Here is a 20,616-nt window from a genome sequence, read left to right on the forward strand (position 1 = left end):
AGCGATCCTCACACAATAATTTAATGAGGGAAATTGAAGGGATTATCCTAATTTTCCAATTGAGATGTGCACCTGGTCTTCTGAAAAGTGAGGCTCATCCAGTTCCACCAAGTTGAACACATGGCATACTATGTTTGGTGTTTTCATAACTGAATAACAGTTTTCCGACTGACAACGTACACAGAGGTATTTGGAAAACCTGTCTGTTCTGGTCCACACCAAAGCTTTTTCTAAGGATTTGTACTCGGAATACTGTTCGATTTGCAAATTTTCAACAACGCAAAGATAGGTACACAGGGAATGAGTTCATGTCTGCAAACTAAAGTGAATTAGAATTGCTCCGACGTGTGCATAACACAGTGATAGGCTGCTGTATTCATTTGAGTTTTGGCAGGCCAAATTTAACGCAGCCAAATTGGTGCGTTGTGTCACATGTCGGTGGGAAGAACGAGGAGAAGCAATTGATATTAACTTGTATTTTTTTGAAGGTGTGCAGGCATGAAGACACCGAGATCTAAGAACGCATGTTTCATTGCCCGTGGTAGATTATTTTATGAATGCTGCCAGAAAAAAAAACATTGAGCATGCTGAAGCTTTTCTTCAGAGTGCTGAACGGATGTTATGATGAGTGTTCATGTCAAAAAGTGTCGAACTTAACTGGAATATTGCGTGCAATTCTCGACGTATAATTTAAAGTAACGTGAAGACTGTAGAGGGAGCGCAGTAACTGTTTCAAAAAATGTTTTCAGGAATGTGGAATTTCAGTTACCTTGAGAGGTTGAAAAAAAGATAAATATATTTTACATGGGGTGCAACATCTTGAATGTTGCCAAGCAACATCAACAAAAATTTGCGCCCTGTCCTAATTTACACTGTGTTCTCTGGGTTTCGGACATTCAATTATTTATTCCAACTGAAGTTCCTGCTTTGGAGCCGATTGGAACATCAAAATCTACCGCTTGTGTGATACCTTGTCTGGTTCGCACATTATTCAGATGCTCTACAACATAGAACATAGAACAGTACAGCACAGTACAGGCCTTCGGCCCTCGATGTTGTGCCAAGCTTTGTCCGAAACCCCAAGGTTAAGCTATCCCACTTCCTATCATTCTGGTGTGCTCCATATGCCTATCCAATAATCGCTTGAAAGTTCCTAAAGTTTCCGACTCCACTATCACAGCAGGTAGTCCATTCCACACCCCAACCGCTCTCTGAGTAAAGAACCGACCTCGGACATCCATCCTATATCTCCCACCATGAAACCTTATAGTTGTGCCCCCGAGTAACAGCTACATTCACCCGAGGAAATAGTCTCTGAACGTCCAATCTATCTATCCCCTTTAGAAACATAGAGACATAGAAAAACTACAGCCCAAACAGGCCCTTCGGCCCACAAGTTGTGCCGAACACATCCCTACCTTCTAGACCTACCTATAACCCTCCATCCTATTAAGCTCCATGTACTCATCCAGGAGTCTCTTAAAATACCCTATTGAGTTCGCCTCCACCACCACTGACGGCAGCCGATTCCACTGGCCCACCACCATCTGTGTGAAAGACTTACCCCTAACATCTCCCCTGTACCTACCCCCCAGCACCTAAAACCTGTGTCCTCTCGTAGCAGACATTTCCACCCTGGGAAAAAGCCTCTGAGAGTCCACCCGATCTATGCCTCTCAACATCTTATACACCTCTATTAGGTCTCCTCTCATCCTTCGTCACTCCAAGGTGAAAAGACCGAGCTCCCTCAGCCTATCCTCATAAAGCATGCCCCTCAATCCAGGCAACATCCTTGTAAATCTCCTCTGCACCCTTTCAATCTTTTCCACATCCTTCCTATAGTGAGGCGACCAGAACTGAGCACAGTACTCCAAGTGGGGTCTTACGAGGGTCTTATATAGCTGCATCATTATCCCCGGACTCCTAAACTCAATCACTCGATTGATAAAGGCCAGCACACCATACGCCTTCTTAACCACCTCCTCCACCTGCGGGGCTGATTTTAGAGTCCTATGGACCCGGACCCCAAGGTCCTTCTGATCCTCTACAGTACTAAGAGTCTTTCCCTTTATATTGTACTCCTTCATCCCATTTGATCTACCAAAATGGACCACGACGCATTTATCTGGGTTGAAGTCCATCTGCCACTTGTCCGCCCAGTCTTGCATTCTATCTATGCCCTCTGTAACTTGTGACATCCCTCCAGACTATCCACAATCCCACCAACCTTCGTGTCGTCGGCAAACTTACCAACCCATCCCTCCGCTTCCTCATCCAGGTCATTTATGAAAATGACAAACAGCAAGGGTCCCAGAACAGATCCCTGGGGCACACCACTGGTGACCGACCTCCATTTAAAAAAAGACCCGTCTATACCCACTCTCTGCCTCCTTTGGGCAAGCCAGTTCTGGATCCACCGGGCAGCAACCCCTTGGATCCCATGCCCCCTCACTTTTTCCAGAACCCTTGCATGGGGGACCTTATCGAACACCTTGCTAAAATCCATATTAGCCACATCTACCGCCTTCCCTTCGTCAATGTGTTTAGTCACATTTTCGAAGAAGTCCACCAGGTTCGTAAAGCACGATCTGCCCTTGACAAAGCCATGCTGAGTATTTTTGAGCATACTAAACCTCTTTAAATGCTCATATATCCTGTCCCTCAGGATCCTCTCCATCAGTTTACCAACCACTGAGGTTAGACTCACCGGTTGGTAATTACCTGTGCTATCCCTATTCCCCTTCTTGAAAATAGGAACCACATCCGCAATCCTCCAATCCTCCGGCACCTCTCCCATCTCCATCGACGACGCAAAGATCATCGCCAGAGGCTCTGCAATCTCTACCCTCGCCTCCCACAATAACCTGGGGTACATCCCATCCGGACTCGGCGACTTATCTATCTTGATGCCATTCAAAGATTCCAGCACAACCTCTTTGTTTATCATCTTATAAACCTCCATTAAGACGCCCCTCATCCTCCTCTGCTCCAAAGAGAAAAGCCCCAGCTCCCTCAACCTTTCCTCATAAGATGTACCCTCCAAACCAGGCAGCATTCCGGTAAATCTCCTCTGCACTCTCTCCAATGCTTCCACATCCTTTCTCTAGTGAGGTGACCAGAACTGCACACAATATTCCAAATGTGGTCTCACCAAGGTCCTGTACAGTTGCAGCATAACCCCACGGCTCTTAAACTCCAACCCCCTGTTAGTAAACACTAACACACTATAGGCCTTCTTCACGGCTCTATCCACTTGAGTGGCAACTTTCAGAGATCTGTGGATATGAATCTCAAGATCTCTCTGTTCCTCCACATTCCTCAGAACCCTGCCGTTGACCCTGTAATCCGTATTCAAATTTTTCTGACCAAAATGAATCACCTCACACTGATCAGTGTTAAACTGCATCTGCCATTTTTCGGCCCAGCTCTGTATCCTCTCATTGACTCTTTGCAGCCTACAACAGCCCTCCACCTCATCCATTACTCCACCAATCTTGGTGTCATCAGCAAATTTACTGACCCACACTTCAGCCCCCTCCTCCAACTCATTGATAAAAATCACAAATAGCAGAGGACCAAGCACTGATCCCTGTGGTACATTGCTGGTAACTGGTCTCCAGTCTGAAAATTTTCCATCCACCACCACCCTCTGTCTTCTATGAGATAGCCAGTTATTTATCCAATCGGCCAAATTTCCCTCTATCCCACACCTCCTTACTTTCTCCTTGAGCCGACCATGGGGATCCGTATCAAATGCCTTACTAAAATCCATGTATACGACATCAACTGCTCTACCTTCATCTACTCACTTAGTTACCTCCTCAAAGAATTCAATCAAATTTGTGAGGCAAGTCTTACCCTTCATGGATCCGTGCTGACTATCACGGAATAAACTGCATTTTTCCAAATGGTCGTAAATCCGATCCCTCAGGACCTTTTCCAATAACTTACCGACCACTGAAGTAAGACCAACCGGCCTATAATTACCAGGGTCATTCTATTTCCTTTCTTGAACAGAGGAACAACATTCGCCACTCTCCAGTCCTCTGGCACTCTACCCGTGGGCAGTGAGGACCCAAAGATCAAAGCCAAAGGCTCTGCAATCTCATCCCTTGCCTCCTAAAGAATCCTAGGATATATCCCATCTGGCCCAGGGGACTTATAGACTCTCAGGTTTTTCAAAATTGCTAATATACCTTCCCTCAGAACATCTACCTCCTCCAGCCTATCCGCCTGTATCCCACTCTCATCCTCAAAAACATGGTCCCTCTCCTTGGTGAACGCTGAAGAAAAATATTCACTCATTACCTCTCCCATCTCTTCTGACTCCATGCACAAGTGCCCACTACTATCGTTGACCGGCCCTAACCTCACCCTGGTCATTCTTTTATTTCTCACTTAAGAGTAAACAACCTTGGTGTTCTCCTTGATCCGACCCGCCTAGGAATTCTCATGCCCCATCCTAGCTCTCCTAAGCCCCTTTTTTCAGCTCATTCCTTACTACCTGTAACCCTCAAGCAGCCCAACTAAACCTTGCATTCTCATCCTTTGATACGCTTCCTTTTTCCTCTTGACAAGACATTCAACCTCTTTTGTGAACCATGGTTCCCTCACTCGGCCATTTCCTCCCTGTCGGACAGTGACATGCCTATCAAGGACACGCAGTATTTGTTCCTTGAACAAGCTCCACTTTTCATTTGTGCCTTTCCCTGACAGTTTCTGTTCGCATCATAATTACCCCACCCCCAATTATAAACCTTGCCCTGCCGTAAGGTCCTATCCCTCTCCGTTGTAATAATGAAAGACACTGAATTGTGGTCACTATCTCCAGAGTGCTCTCCCACAAACAAATCTAACACTTGGCCCGGTTCATTACCCAGTACCAAGTCCAATGTGGCCCCACCTCTTGTCGGACTATCCACATATTGTGTCAGGACACCCTCCTGCACACACTATACAAAAACTGCCCCATCCGAACTATTCAACCTATAAAGGTTCCAATCAATATTTGGAAAGTTAAAGTCACCGATGACAAATACTTGTGTCCTCCACACCTATCCATAATCTGCTTTGCAATTTCTTCCTCCACATCTCTATTGGTATTTGGGGGCCTGTAGAAAACCCCCAACAACGTGGCCTGTCCTATTTCTAACTTCAGCCAAAAATTACCTCAGTCGGCAGATCCCCCTCGAACTGCCTTTCAGCAGCCATTAAACTATCCTTGATTAACAATGCTACTCCTCCACCTCTTTTACCACCTTCCCTACTCTTACTGAAACATCTATACCCCGGAACTTCCAACAACCATTCCTGTCCCTGTTCTAACCATGTCTCCGTAATGGCTACAACATCATAGTCCCAAGTAACAATCCACGCTCCAAGTTCACCTACCTTATCCCAGATGCTCCTTGCATTGAAGTAAACACACTTCAACCCACCTTCCTGTCTGCCGGTACACTCCTGCGACCTTGATACCCTCCTCAGTACCTCACTACACTCAACACTGGCTTCTGGACTGCAGCTCGTTTTCCCATCCCCCTGACAAATTCGTTTAACCCCCCACCCTCCAGGAAGAGCCGTAGCAAATTTCCCTCCCAGGATATTAGTGCCCCTCTGGTTCAGGTGCAAACCGTCCTGTTTGCATAGGTCCCAGCTCCCCGAGAATGTGATCCAATTATCCATGAAACTGAAACCCTCCCTCCTACACCATCCCTGCCGTCACGTTTTCATCTACACTCTCTCACTGTTCCTCAACTCGCTAGCATGTGGCTCCGGCAACAAGCCAGAGATGACAACATGGTTTGTCTTGGCTCTCAGCTTCCACCCTAGCTCCCTAAATTCCTGTTTTAAATCCCCGTCCCTTCTCTTACCTATGTCGTTGGTACCGATGTGACTGTGACTGTTCCCCTCACCACTTAAGGATCCTGAAAACACGGTCCAAGACGCCATGGACCCTGTTACCGGGAGGCAACATACCATCCGTGAGTCTCTTTCGATGCCACAGAATCTCCTATCTGTACTTCTAACTATCGAGTCCCCAATACCTATTGCTCTCCTGCTCTCCCCCCTTCCCTTCTGAGCCACAGGGACGGACTCAGTGCTGGAGATCCGGTCACCGCAGCTTACTACTGGTATGTCGTCCCCCTCAACAGTATCCAAAGCGGTATACTTGTTGCCGAGGGGAACGACCACAGGGGATCCCTGTTCTCACTGCTTCCTCCCAGCCCCTCTCACCGTCACCCATCTATCTTCATTCTTCGGAGTAACTACATCCCTAAAGCTTCTATCTATGACTACCTCTGCCTCCCGAATGATCGGAAGTTCATCCAGTTCCAGCTCCAGATCCCTAACACGGTTTTCAAGGAGCTGGAATTGGATGCACTTCCTGCAGGTGTACTCAGCTGGGACACTACTGGTGTCCCTCACCCCAAACATCCCACAGGAGGAACATTGCACTGCCTGCACTGACATCCCTGCTAACCTCCCTTACTAAGAAAAGAAAGAGAGAAAAAAAAGCTTACCTGCTCTCACTCCGAGTCCTTTTCTTTAGGCTAGAGGAGCAGGGAAGGTGGGAGACTCTAAACTGAGATTAAACCCAAACAAACTGAGATTAAACCAAAGATGTGCGGGTTAGGTTGATTGGTCAGGTTAAAAATTGCCCATTAGAGTCCTGGGATGTGTAGGTTAGAGGGATTAGCGGGTAAATATGTGGGGGTAGGGCCTGGGTGGGATTGTGGTCGGTGCAGACTCGATGGGCCGAATGGCCTCCTTCTGCACTGTAGGGTTTCTATGATTTCTATGATTTTTATGATTTCTAAACCCAAACAAACTGAGATTAAATCCAAACAAACTGAGATTAAACCCAAACAACTGAGATAAAACCCAAACAACTGAGATTGAACCCAAGCAACTGAGATTAAATCCAAGCAAACTGAGATTAAACCCAGACAACTGAGATTAAACTTTAAAAAGCTAATATCATGGTAGAAAAGCAGACAAATATGCTCTCTAGGGGGAGGCGTACTTTTTCTATCATGAAGTGCCATGAACGTACAGTAAATCCTCTGAAGTTGAAATATTCACACGTGTTGTTTGTTGGGTGCTTACCACATTATCAGACCTATACATGAATGTATGACTTCATTATAATTTAAATCAATGAAAATGGCTGTTGTTTGCTGATCAAATAAAGAAACCAGGACTTTCTGGAAACAATTCCTGCACAATATTTAGCAATTTCTGATATATACCTCTTCGTTTTTTTTATCCAGACACGCCCTCAAGAATTTCCCAACAGCAGGGGTAAGTCATGCAGCTTTCTCAACTGTAAACTGGTAATCACACCCCCGCCCCCCGCCCCCCCCCCTCTTCCCCAACTGCCACGTGAATAGAGCGAAAGTGATGAAAGTCATCTTGATCTTTGATGCAAATCGACAGTTTTTATATTTGCCTTCAGTAATTCACCATTAAAGTCACTGATTATCAGGACGGGTTATGAAGGTGAAATATTTTGCACCATTCTATTTTATCTCATTGAACATTGAACAATTACATGGTCAACAATATCGGTTGTGGCTGAACTTTATAGAATGGCAGATTTTAGGAATGCAATTTCCCTCGTTTACTATTTAGTTGATCGGTTGATTATTCGGCTCATCATCAATACTGTGAAATTTGACTGCAACTGATATCAAATGAATTAGTACGTGTATTTCATTGAATCGTTTCTGAATCTCAGATATCAATTGCACAGCCAGATCAAGCCTTTATGTTCTGACATTTGAACAATCAAGGTAAACACGTTTTTCTTGATCTGGTGTGTTTTGACAAATTTGTATCGATGTGCCTTCATTAACACAAGAGTGTCCAAATTTTAGATTATTAATGATGGTGCAGGAATATAAAGGCGTGTTCACGACCGTTAAATTGATGTCCAATATCTGAATTTGAGGAGGTATTCAGTGAAATTTACTCAGGTGTATGTGCACATTGAAAAGGCTTATTAGAACATTATTTCGAAAGAAACAATGTGCACGTTTACGGGGAAAAGGCTGGAGAATGGCAATACGTCACAGAAACATAAAAAAATGGAAGAGGGGTACACCGTTTGGCCCTTTGAGCCTGTTTCGTCATTTATTACGGGTATGGATGATCATCCACTCTTCAGCCCACTCCCGTCTTTACCAATAACCTTTAATCCCCTTCGCCCCAGAGCTATATCTAATTTCTCTTGAAAACATGCCAAGTTTTGGCCTCAACTGCTTTCTGTGATCCATAGACTTACCACACTGGGATGAATAATGATTTCCTCATCTCAGTCCTAACATGTTTATCCATATTGTTATAACGCCTAGTTTTGGACATCTCGACTATCGGGAGCATCCTTCATGCATCTTCCCTGTCTAGCCCTGTAGGAATTTTCTAAGTGCATGTAAGATTCCTCTGCATTGCTTTGAACTCCAGCGAGTACAATTCTACCCAACTCAACTTCTCCACATATGCCAATCTTGCCAGGCCAGGAATCAGTCTAGTAAAAGTCCATGCACTCCGTAGATAGGAAGAACTCCCTTCAACAGGTAACGAAGCCAAAGGTGCACGAAATATTCCAGGTCACCATGGTCCTGTCCAATTGCAGCACAACATCTTTCTTCCCTTTAGTGTAATCTTCTCGCTATGATGTGCAACATGCCTTTTGGCTTCTTTGTCTTCTGCGGCGCCTGCGTGTTGACCTTCTGTGACTGGTGTACTTGGATACCCAGGTCTCATGACACATTCCACTCTCTTAAATATAGCCTTTCAGATAAGCATATATCTACAACCTTCTCATAGTTCACCGTCTCACCCAACGTTTTGCCATCTGCAAATTCAGAAATGTTTATTCTGTTCCCTCATCAAAATCATTAATGCATATTAACGTATAAGCCCTAATGCTTATAGCGAAGGTAAGCACAGATAATGGGCTGAATATTCTCTTTCTGCAAAATAGCAATTCTGGGATTCTATGAATTCAAGAAGGCAGAATTCGTTTTGGTGTATAGACAAGCGCCTCTATGGTTAGGGACTTGGATAAGAGACCAGAAACAGTAGATTTTGCTCGATGGCCATTTCTCAGAATTAGAAAGCAATTGAAGTGCTGCTATTAAGTAATCAGCTCATGGATGGTTGCGCATTCCCAGTCGGTCAGGGGTCAAGAATTAGCTATGGGGAACAATATTCCATTGTATGGAGAAAGAAGAAAAATGGTCAGTTATTGGGTAAGGATGAGTGGTGATGCCAACTCTAAGCTAGCATAGAGAGAATATTGGCATGAGCATAAAACATAATGAAGGAGGTTAACGTGGACCTGTGTTCAATGGTGAGCAGTGGGGAAACTAACATGGACAGGTGGTTTATTATACAAGGGACAATTTTCCAAATAAATGGTCTATTATCAGATAGAGATTGGTGTCCCTCCTCACTGATCATTGAGTCTGGCTATCATGTTAATAGGATTCTTGCAATCAGATGGTCCATTTTGGATTGGCAGTGCAGGCATCAAACATGAAATGGGAGAGGTCAAGGGAGTAGTTAATTCGTCACCAGCTATGTGTCATCCGTGGCACTGTGGGTAAGTAAGCATGGAACACGTCAGGAGAGTTAAAAAACGTTAAAGTTATGCTTCACAGGATTATATGGGAAATGAAAGATTACACCTCTGAGGATGTTTGTGTAACTCGAGTAGAAACCCTGGCAAAGGTCAGTTCAGTGGAAGAAGGATGGAGGAGATTTCATATTGAAAAAAACTTTTTTGACAGCAGGAATGGAACAATGAAATTTGGGGAGGAGGGGTGGCAATGCTATCTTTGGTAGCACGTCAAGAATGCAAGTAATTGCGTTAACAGCTTTGGAAAATGTATTGAGGATAGATGTGGGGAATATTTTTTTTTAACACCAGACGTGTGTTCAAATCTACTATGGAAGCGGTGGAAGTTGCTTGCCTCAGTCACTTAAGAATAAAGTTCACCTTCTAGTTAAACTGACGAGTTGGCAATCTTGCACTGAAAATTTGAAAGGTTCCCTAAGTTCCCATTGTTAAACAATGACTTTTACTTTAGGTAATCTTACTGGGTTTTTTTTTTGGATCATATTCCGTTGAAGTGACATTTTGGCATTCTTGTTTAACATCCGGATATGTTTCATGTACAGTGATGCATCTGGAAATAGAACTCCGAACACGAGTGACGTAACTCCTGCAAGAGATTTTGAGTATGCGGTTGTGGGAACATGCCGAAATACTGGTAAGCCGGAAAGTGATGCTAATGATCAGTTTGTGTTCCTTGGACGATCTGCTTCTTCACCACTATAACGTCAGGATAATATCTGTAGAAATAAAGAACACATTAAAAAAATTATCACTCCTGATAATCACTCGCCTCTATATTTCACCTGTTTGATGATTGGTGATTTTAATTTCCCACAGTTGTGTGGTTACTTCATCGGCCTACATTCAGCCTGCTCTCGTACATTTCTTTTACTGGCCTGTTTATACACGCGGCGTCCGGAGCATAAATGAAGAAGAATGACTTCAGGAGGTTCACTGCCAAATAGGAAAATGTAGCGGAATAATGCTGGGTTCTGTACATGTTGTGCACCCTGATTTTTCATGCTGCTTTATCGCATCCTATATTGTAGGAATGTTACCACAATGCATTTCTTCCAACTTGGAAATTGTTGATCCATTTCCAATGCGTGCAATCGCCCTTTCCTGAAATTGATGAGTTGGCTTAGTCAGGATTCAAGGAGCCCTGGTCCATTTTGCGTTTCTGCAATGGTCATAATATGATAGTTTGAGAGTCAAACATGAGTTTCATTTCCTTCACGACTTAGTAAAACCGAAATTTACCGAGCATACACTGCTGAATGTGAATGACAAACCGATGTCTAAGATCCAAATATCTGCAAATGAGGTCAGATATTTTGCTTAAAATGAAATCCTTTGGTGCTGAAGTATGTATATTCAGATATTCCTCAATTGCATGGCGCAGGACAAAACCGCGTTTTCTTTATTCATGCAGAATCATGCAAATACTGTAATCGTCAGGCGGATTAGTTGAATTGTTTTAAATGTGTTCAACGCAGTAATAAATGTCCACAATTGATGAATGATGGATTATTATGGTGCCTAAATATTTCGTTGCAACTAGATCACTGAGGACAGATTTGTTTTTTTATATATTTTCAGATTCAAGCTGTATAAAAGGCACCAATTTTGCAGAAGGTAAACTCTCATCGCTTCTTTGGCTTTACAGCTTTCTGTAGATCATATAAATTATTTTCTACTGAGGATGTAGCGGGTACCATGACTCCACGGTTTTCTTTGAGAAAGTATGACTCAACCCATGCACTACATCAAGCACCTTTGGACTCATATTTGAGGGGTAAACCACCAGTTCTCCTTTATATATCCATTAGTTTGGGGATAGTATCACTCCATGCAGCACATAGAGTTCCCCGTTCTGCGTTTTGCACAAATATGGTGTTGATGAGTGTTTTGCTAATAAATTGGTAGCAAACCAAAACAAATATAACAAAAATATGAGTTAATCCATGTAGTTTAAGAAAAATCAGGTGTATATTTAACAAACATTTGACATTCTTTTATATCATCATAAACACTTCCGATGTCTCCATATTCTATGTGTATATACATCATAGTCTACTTGAATTGCGTTACTGTGATTAGATTTTTTTAATATTGCAATCAATGATTTATTATGACTTCGAGCAATAGACCACCAAACTTACGAAAAGCCCTGTCCTCAATATTGAAACACAAATTACTTTCTTTCCATAGTTCTTAATTTTAGGGTAAATGACGGTATTAAGCAAAAAACAATACAGTCCTCGCAGCAAGCTGATGCGAATAGCAGAGAAACATTGAAAGACCAGTAGGCTATTCGGCCCTGCAAGCCTTTCCACCGTTCAAGATGATGATGGATGATCATCCAACTCAGTAGCTTGAGCCCGTCTCCAACCTCACCCTCCTCCCAACATTATTTTGTCCCTCTAACCTTAATTGCCAGATATAATTCTCTCTTGAAAACATACAATAATTTGTTCTCAACTCCTTTTTGTAGCTGCGAATTTCAGAAGCTTAGCAGTCTTTGAGTGAAGAAATTCCTCCTGATTTCAGTCATAAACCGTATACACTGCCTTAGACTGTGGCCCCTGGCTCTGGACCACCACACCATCGGGAACATCTTTCCTGACTCTATCCTGTCTAGTATTGATGTATACCATAGGTTTCTATGATACCTCCCTTATTATTTTGAACTCCAGCGGTTTTCATAACCAAATAAACACATCAGATTTGCATTCCAAAAATGAGAACCAATTTTATCACAGTCTATTTTTGTTTTCTAATAATTTGCAATGGATATTGTGTACATTTGTCTAATATATATGCATGCATATGTTTATATACCTAAGTAGATGTGCATGTTTATATTTACTTCCCAATTTCCTTCTCTATTTTCTCATTATCCATCAAACACACACGCTTATATATTGAAAAACGTGTTTGTTTTAATGTTGTCTCTGGATTAATCTACTTAGATGGTACGAAAACTGACGCTGAGCTGGTTTATTCGGTTGTCACTATCACAAAGTCGAGAGGCACAGGTAATTTCTCGCAGTTTCTCTATCTACTGTTATATTTGGTGATAATTCCAGTTCCACACCTTAAATTCAGTCACTTCATTCGGATTATGCTTGCTGACACTCTTATGATTATTCAACAAAACTCATGCCTGAAGCAATAACTATCGTGCTTGCACTAATATCCCTGCAAATGCATGAAGTGTGAACGAAAGTTTGTGTAGGTCCTACATATAGTTCAATCATCGCAGAGTATGAAATGTTTTCTGCCCAGCACTGAAAGGGAAAATGATCCTGAATCTGGAATAAAACAATACGTTCTGTGGAAAAACAAACAGGAACTTGTATTCGGATATTAAGTGTAGAACACACGTGTACGACACTCCATTGAGATGTCTGCTGTAGCGTTCCACATGAACCCATATTTTTGTTTGCTTTCACATCAATAACTGATAATGATAAAGACAACATGACATTGCATTAATACAGCTGTGCACAAACAGATATGTATTTTTGTGTAGAACATAGAAGCTTTACGGTGTTGAAATCAGATTTGAAATCTATCTTTTTGAGCCAGTAGATACAACAGGCGCTTGATATTCGTGGTGCAAACCAAATTGTGCACCAGGCAAAATTGTTCCAAAGGACCATAAGACTATAAGACATAGGAACAAAATGAGGCATTCGGCCCACCATGGCTGTTGTTTCTCAAACCAATTCTCCTGCCTTTCTTCCGTAACCATTGATCCCCTTACCAAGCAAGAACCTGTCTATTTCTCCCTTAAATACACCCAATCACCTGTCCTGCATCGCCTTCTGTGGCAATGAATTCCATATATTCACCAGCCTCTGGCTGAAGAAAGTCCTCCTCATGGCGTCAAAGCATGATCGATTAAATTTGACAAAAGTCACGCTGACATGACATTGTAAATCTGTCCTCGAATGCTCGTTTTACATCATGTTCAATGTTACTTGCCTTTGACTTTAATGGGGAGTGATATACAGCGCAGTTGTGCACAGGCAGAGGCTTTATACTTGTGTAGTACACAATGGCTTTCAGGATCTAAAAAAAAATCAAACATCTATTCGGATAAGTCATTATATACAACTGGCAGCTGAATCTGGTGCAGGTAAAGGTAACTTTAAATGTTCACGGTGATGACGCACAGTCGCTTAATTTGGGTAAAAGTCACGCTGACGGGACATTGTGCTGCTGGAATCAGATGCCCGTTTTACACCGTCTCTGGTGTTACTTAACTTTGATTTCAATAGAGAGCAATGCACATGTGCGTAATACCCATGTTTGATGGCGTGGGACAGATTAAGAACATGCCGGTTCCAATCAATGGATTCCCAAAGGCCAACCTTCCAAATCTGTCATCTTCAAATATTTCTGTTTTACTTGCAGTAAATAGTGGCGGCCGTTCAACAGGGAAGCAGGTAAGTTACCTTCTGACGAATAGCGCACTCAAAGTTGATGATGTTTTGAAAATGTCGGGTAGAAAGTTAGCGCTGGCCATCAGTTTTCTGAATAGCCGAACCGAAAGTTTACAGGTTTGGCACATATTTTCGAAGGAATCCGTGTTGCAATCCAGCAATTAAACACACTGGGGCAGGAGATACTCGGTTAATGGTAGGGCATTGGAGAGAGTTCCAGAACAAAGAGATCGAGGGGTACACGTTCACAGATCTTTGAAAGTGGAGCCACAGGTGGACAGAGTGGTGAAGAGGGCATTCAGCATGCTTGGTTTCATCGGTCAGAACATTGAACACAGGAGTTGGGACGTCTTGTTGAAGTTGTACAAGACATTGGTAAGGCCACACTTGGAATATTGTATACAGTTCTGGTCACCCTATTATAGATAGGATATGATTAAACTAGAAAGAGTGCAGAAGAGATTTACTAGGATACTACCGGGACTTCATGGGTTGAGTTATAAGGAGCGGCTGGATAGACTGTGACTTTTTTTCTCTGGAGCGCAGAAGGCTGAGAGGTGATGTTATAGGGGGACATATATAGACGCACAAATAATGAGGGACGTAGATCAGCTAGATAGTCAATATATATTCACAAAGGTAGGGGAGACTAAATCTAGAGGGCATAGGTTTAAGGTGAGAGGAGAGAGATACAAAAGGGTCCAGAGTGGCATTTTTTCACACAGAGGGTGCTGCCAGAGGTAGTAGTAGAGGCGGGTACAATTTTGTCCTTTAAAATGCGTTTAGATAGTTACATGGGTAATATGGGTATAGAGGGATATGGGTCAAATGAGGGCAATTGGTACTAGCTTAGGGGTTTAAAAAAGGGCGGCATGGACAAGTTGGGCCGAAGGGCCTGTTTCCATGCTGTAAACCTCTATGACTCTATGGCATTGGTTGTACACAGCGCCACCATGATCTTCCGGGTCGCTTCCAACCATTTAACATAGAACAGGTTAACCGGAAATTTAAAATAAAATACAGAGGCACAGCGGGACTGGAAGTTTAACTGTGTTAATTGCGTTAATTGTGCGTGATTTGTTTGATATAATCGTTCATTGATTCATGGCATCTCTGGCTCAGTCAACATATATTGCACATTCCGAATTGCCTTCCAGAAGGTGTTGCTGCGCCGCATTCTATGACCACTGCAGTCCCTATGATGTAGATATAGCCACAATACGGTTATGGAGGCAGTTACATGATTTTGAGCGGGGGACAATGAAGCAATCGTGGTACAATTACAGGCCGCGATGTCGTGTCACATGGACAACAATTTGCAGTTGTTGGTGTCTCGCTGCATCCGCTGCCCTGGTTCTTCCAGTTGATTGATGTCGTGAGTTTGGACGATGCTTTAGAAGGAGCTTTGATGACTCACTGCACTGCATGTTGTTGTTTGTACACTTCGCTAACACTGTGCAGCGCTGCTTGCATGGAATTAATCTTTAAGATGACAGATGTTGTGTTATACATGCTGGTTGATTATTCTTGGATGGAGCAGATTTTATTAAATGTTAGTGATTTGAACTGTCCATGGCAAGTGGAGCTGATTCGCTGAAACTTATGCCTCGTAGATGAATGAAATGTTTGGCGAGGCATTAGTTTAAATGATTTCCAACCATGATTGCGTGTTAAATTGGCGCAATAAAGTTTACCTCCGGTTAACGTGAAACGCTTTCCCAGTTTATCCCACTGCTACTGGCCATCATGAATTTTGTGTCACTGCCAGGTACCAATTTGATTCTAAAATCTTTAATTTCAGGATAACAAAGAGGGCGAGAATGATTATTGTATCACATATGCCACATTGAATCACATAAAGAATGAAGATAGTTTCGAACGATACCAAAAAGAAGAAGGGTGTTTCTACGAAAACCTTCCAAGGCACTCATAGCGAAACTGGAAAGAAAATGAACGCATCATTGCATCTGCGGATGATTTGAGGCCTGCATATTTTCGCAAAGTAAAAGCTTGATTCTACGATGGATGTTATAATTCTGAATCGGGCTGAATATGTTCCCCTCAAATACTTTTGAATGCCCGCTATTTTGCAGTCAGAACATTGACTACGTGCCTCGCTTAAGAATGACAGTAGATTATTAGTTGAGGTCAAGAATTACGCAACTGACCCGGCGATAAGACATGGAGCGTTTTATCTTGGTGCTTCCAATTAAATGTATCAAAGAATCCTGTAGTTTTCGAGAAGTCCAAGTAATTCGAGTTCGGAGGAATTTTCTGTTGGACATTTCCTTGCAGTATTTCAATGTTCCATTTTTCCCACATGGAATGTGGGCAACACCGGTTGGCGAACTGTAAATACATTTGCTGTGCTAACGCAGTTGAGCAATGGTCTACCTGACTATTGTTAACCAAATCCTCAGAAGGATTCACCTCGCTTGCTTGATGACCGATGCCTACACGAGAAGGAGCAATGCAATATTAGCAAATTCTACTTCCAAGCTTGAGGTGTATTCACATTCTCGAAAGGAACAATTGTAACGTTAATCCTTTTCGGAAGATGGAGTTAAATTGACAAAAAATATATGTACAGTGACTAATTATACACGAGTAGTGTTCCATACTGTGCAAAAGCACAACAACACAGAGCAATCAGTGACTGAAGTTTTGAATGTGCGCTTACTTCCAAAACGAAACATAGGCTGGAGATGGTGTGTTGGATATTTTTGTAAAGGACATCAATTCACTCACAAATGAGCAGGTGACAATGGCGACACAAATCATGAAAGATAATGGCCAGGAAATCTTCTATATTTGAAGCTGTCTAACCGGAAATGCTCAAGGTTAGTGAGAGTGTTTTCTATTAAATTGGTGAGTGGGAGGTTAATGTTGACGAAGGAGAGGCAAACAGACACAAATGTATTTGTGGAGCTATGTGTAGGAAAACGTTGTTAAAGTCAAAGGGTGGGACTTAATGTCTGCAAGTTTTCGCCCAACTTTTTTCTGCCAACCCTGGTTTCATAATATCTTGATTAACTTTACATGGGCTGCAGCGACCTCTGAGCATACAGGCTTAATGGAAGGGCTTGCCAAATTTCTTTCGCCTGGATAAGGATAATATCATTGCAATTATTTGAACCATCATTCGGACTTCTATAATGACCGGAAACTCAACTGGACTCACCAGACAATTACAGTGTCTACAAGAGCAGATCAGATGCTAAAAAGAATGTGGCGAGGAACTCACCTCCTGACTCCCCAAATCCTTCCCACCATCTACAAGGCACAAGTCAGAGTGTGATGGAATACTCCCCACTTTCCTGGTTGGATGCAGCTCCAATAACACTCAAGAAACTTGACATCATCCAAGAGAAAGCAGGCAGCTAGATTCGCACCACATCCACAACCGTCCACTATCTCCACCACCGGCGCTCAGTAGCAGCAGTGCGTAGTATTTACTAGATGCGCTCCACGAATTCACCAAAGATCCTTGGACAACACCTGCGTGAAAAAAAACAGAACAATGAATCAAGCAAATAGGGATAATGAGAGAATGGCAATCAAACACAACAACGTAAGACAGAATGTCGGCATTGCCATTCATTTTACTCATTTTGGTGCATTAATTACGTTAAACTTTAATAATTCAATGATACCAAGAAGAAAATGGACAACAACTCCAACACCCAGTTTTAATGTTGAGACTCGTTGATTAACTTTAGTTAAGAGACTGTTGAGACAACGTTTGCTATGCTTTGAGTTGAACTCAACAAACGTTGCGGGCTTTTTGCAGGGAGTGTAATAGCGTTTCATCGTTAAATCTAATATCTGTCGCAATTTGTTACATCTGAACAAATAAGCCACTTTTGTGGTCACAAGTTGACTGTGCTGATTTTCTGTGTTATGCTGAGGTGACAGCAGTATGTTACCTTGTTACCCCCAAGGTCACATAATTACATCTGATACCCTACCACCATGTTAGAATGATCTGATTATATTTCTTACTTCAAAGTGCATCTTGGCCACAGTAAATTCCACATACGGTTGTGGCAGCATAAAAGTGTTTCTGTTGTGACCTGAACCGAGCTCTTTGTGGAATAATCAACACGGTGAATATTACATTCAGTGTTTTAAATGAAATTTCTGATGTAGATCGAAATAAAAGATTAGAAGATAAAATAGTTATTCAGAATTGTGAAGTTTTTAGCTTTCGCTGTTTGAGGTCGCAGAGTACAGTCATGCTCAAGAGGTAAAACCGAATAACTGGAGTATTGTGTTTTGTTGTGGTCACCTAGTTACAGGAAGTACTTAATTTTCTCGCCAGCGTGCAGAGTGAGTTTACATGAATGTATAAAAGTGTAGATATGAGGATAGATTGAATAAGTTAGGGTTATTTTCCTTGGAGTAAAGACGGTGACTTGATAGACATGCATCATATTATGAAGGGAAGAGATAAAGAGACGGCGAATTCGAGAATCGGAGGTATGGATGCAAGATAAATGACAGAATGTGTAGAGGGGATATGAGGAGCAGCTATTTTATGTAATGGCTAGTGGGTGTCCAGAATTCGCTGCCCGAGTTGGTGGAGGAGACAGAGTCCATAACTCTTTAAAAGTGCCTGGATCTGCAACTTAATTGCTGTAACTCACATGGCTATAGGCCTGGTGGGATTAGAAAGGGCACCTGTGTGACTTCAGGCAGGCATGGCCAAGGTGGGCCGAATGTACTCCTTCTGTGCTGTAACTTTTCTATGGTTCTATAGTTCCATGGACATCCAAGTATTAAAGCATGCACAAGTCATGCACTTGTCATGGGCATGCAAGCATTAGCAAAATGAATGGGATCTGGTAAGAGATATCATACTCATAATATAATGTGAAAACAGACAGCAGTGCATTTTTTATTCATTTGTGGCACATGGGTATTCCTCGCTGTCCAGCCTTTATTGCCCATCCCAAGTTGTCCTTGGATGGCAATTGAGAGTGAACCATATAGGGCGATGGATTGAATGCTTAATGCAGAATGGGGCAAGAGGGCAATTTGGCGACGAAGTGGTAATGTCATTGAGATAGTGACCGAGCAGATCAGGTTAACAGGTTGTGAACAGGTGTTCAAATCAAATCACGTCAGCTGTCAGAATTCAAATTCAAAATGTAATTCTGGTTCTCAAGGTCATCAAAAATGCGTACAGTGTATCTGTCATCGAATGTTGTAAAGGGGAAAAAACACAGTTTATCTTTCACAAGTAAAGTTTGCCGTCCTAACTGGGCCTAGTCTATATTTGAATTCAGTTACCTAGAAATATGCTTGACTCTTATCCTCTTCTGAAACTGCCGAGCAAGCATTTCGCTCCAGAGATTTGCAACAAGTGTTTACTTTTTTCAGCCACCGCCATGTTCAATGCAAATAATGAACATCTAATTACTGACCTGGAGAGGGAATAGACTGACAGTCATTAAAAATGAGATCAAATGTTTTACAAAGTCGGAAAGGAGAAGTCGAAGTAAATATGCAACTGATTAGGGACCAAAAACGTAGATACCCAAAAATAGCTTTGAGTGTTGTGGTTATCAGTGGCCTTTCTAGTTCTGGAGGGAAGTAGAATGTCAGATCCCCAAGGGTAAAGCTTTAGCCATTTATACACTGTGGAAGTGTATAAATGGCTAAGGACCTACACACACATGAAGCACAATTAGCTGTTGCACCACATGTCTGTGGAACATTGCGTTCTCATAAAGTTACCCCATCTGCAATTCCGACAATAAAATTAAAATGTTCTGAGGGCGATAAGAAATGGTAAAGCTGTGTTTACATTTAGCAATCCATTCACGGAAAATCAGCTTCGCCAGCCAGGCCATCATTTGACCTCCTTCCGAATTCCATTGGAATTGAGTGGCCTGCCGATTGCCAGTCAGATTCAGAGAGTTGGTAACTGTCAAGCAGATTCAAAGGAATCAACAGGAATCATATGTATACAAAACAAGGTAAGGAGAGCAGATTTCATACCGAATAGGACCTCAGTTAAACAATTGTCTGTGTTTTACTTTTTGTCAAAATGAACACGTGTTTCAAGGTTGCATTTACAGATAATATATTTTTGATCCAGATGATTAATTCGATTAAAATGACGTTAGCTGTTTCGCTGGAACTGGAAATATTCCCGGATGTTCCCCTGGGCTTTTCGGATTATATGTGTGTGATTGTGACTAAGCCACAGAGTGTCAAACTTGGATACTCCTGTATTTAATACACTGTGATAATTAGGAGAAATGCTAAGTCGGCTCACAGAAAATTAGACGACTTGATGCAATATTTAATTTGAATTTGTTTATTTTCCAGAACGAATAATTCAAAGCACTGCCAGATAAGGTACGCAGTGAACATAACAAGTCCATTATTTGTTAAATATGAGTGTTTCTGAATTGGCCTGGTAGACAATCAGCTGTGGGAGCATGGAAAGATAGATTCTGCCTCATTTACTGCCCGTTATCAGAATTATACAATGACAGTTCAAGGCAACGGAAGAGGCAAATCTATGTTGAAACC

At 42.2% G+C, this 20,616-nt stretch overlaps 1 protein-coding gene across 2 annotated transcripts in view; it reads left to right on the forward strand.

Annotated features, from left to right (window-relative positions):
- LOC144493875 (Fc receptor-like protein 2) overlaps nucleotides 1–20,152 on the forward strand; it is a 45,002-nt gene extending 24,850 nt beyond the window's left edge. The window contains exons 9-15 of one of the 2 annotated variants that reach the window (XR_013497803.1): nucleotides 7,272–7,302; nucleotides 10,186–10,277; nucleotides 11,222–11,257; nucleotides 12,595–12,660; nucleotides 14,045–14,076; nucleotides 15,875–18,179; nucleotides 19,889–20,152. Coding sequence is in view for 1 of the 2 variants with exons in the window: in XM_078213454.1 (XP_078069580.1) it covers nucleotides 7,272–7,302; nucleotides 10,186–10,277; nucleotides 11,222–11,257; nucleotides 12,595–12,660; nucleotides 14,045–14,076; nucleotides 15,875–16,006 (389 nt within the window). In the remaining variant the exon portion in view is untranslated. Of the gene's footprint in view, nucleotides 1–7,271; nucleotides 7,303–10,185; nucleotides 10,278–11,221; nucleotides 11,258–12,594; nucleotides 12,661–14,044; nucleotides 14,077–15,874; nucleotides 18,253–19,888 lie in introns of those variants that run through there. The other variant, XM_078213454.1, reaches the window with a different exon arrangement.
- Nucleotides 20,153–20,616: the final 464 nt, after the last annotated feature.

The sequence above is a fragment of the Mustelus asterias genome, chromosome 5 (assembly GCF_964213995.1).
Source record: "Mustelus asterias chromosome 5, sMusAst1.hap1.1, whole genome shotgun sequence".
Classification (NCBI taxonomy): domain Eukaryota; kingdom Metazoa; phylum Chordata; class Chondrichthyes; order Carcharhiniformes; family Triakidae; genus Mustelus; species Mustelus asterias.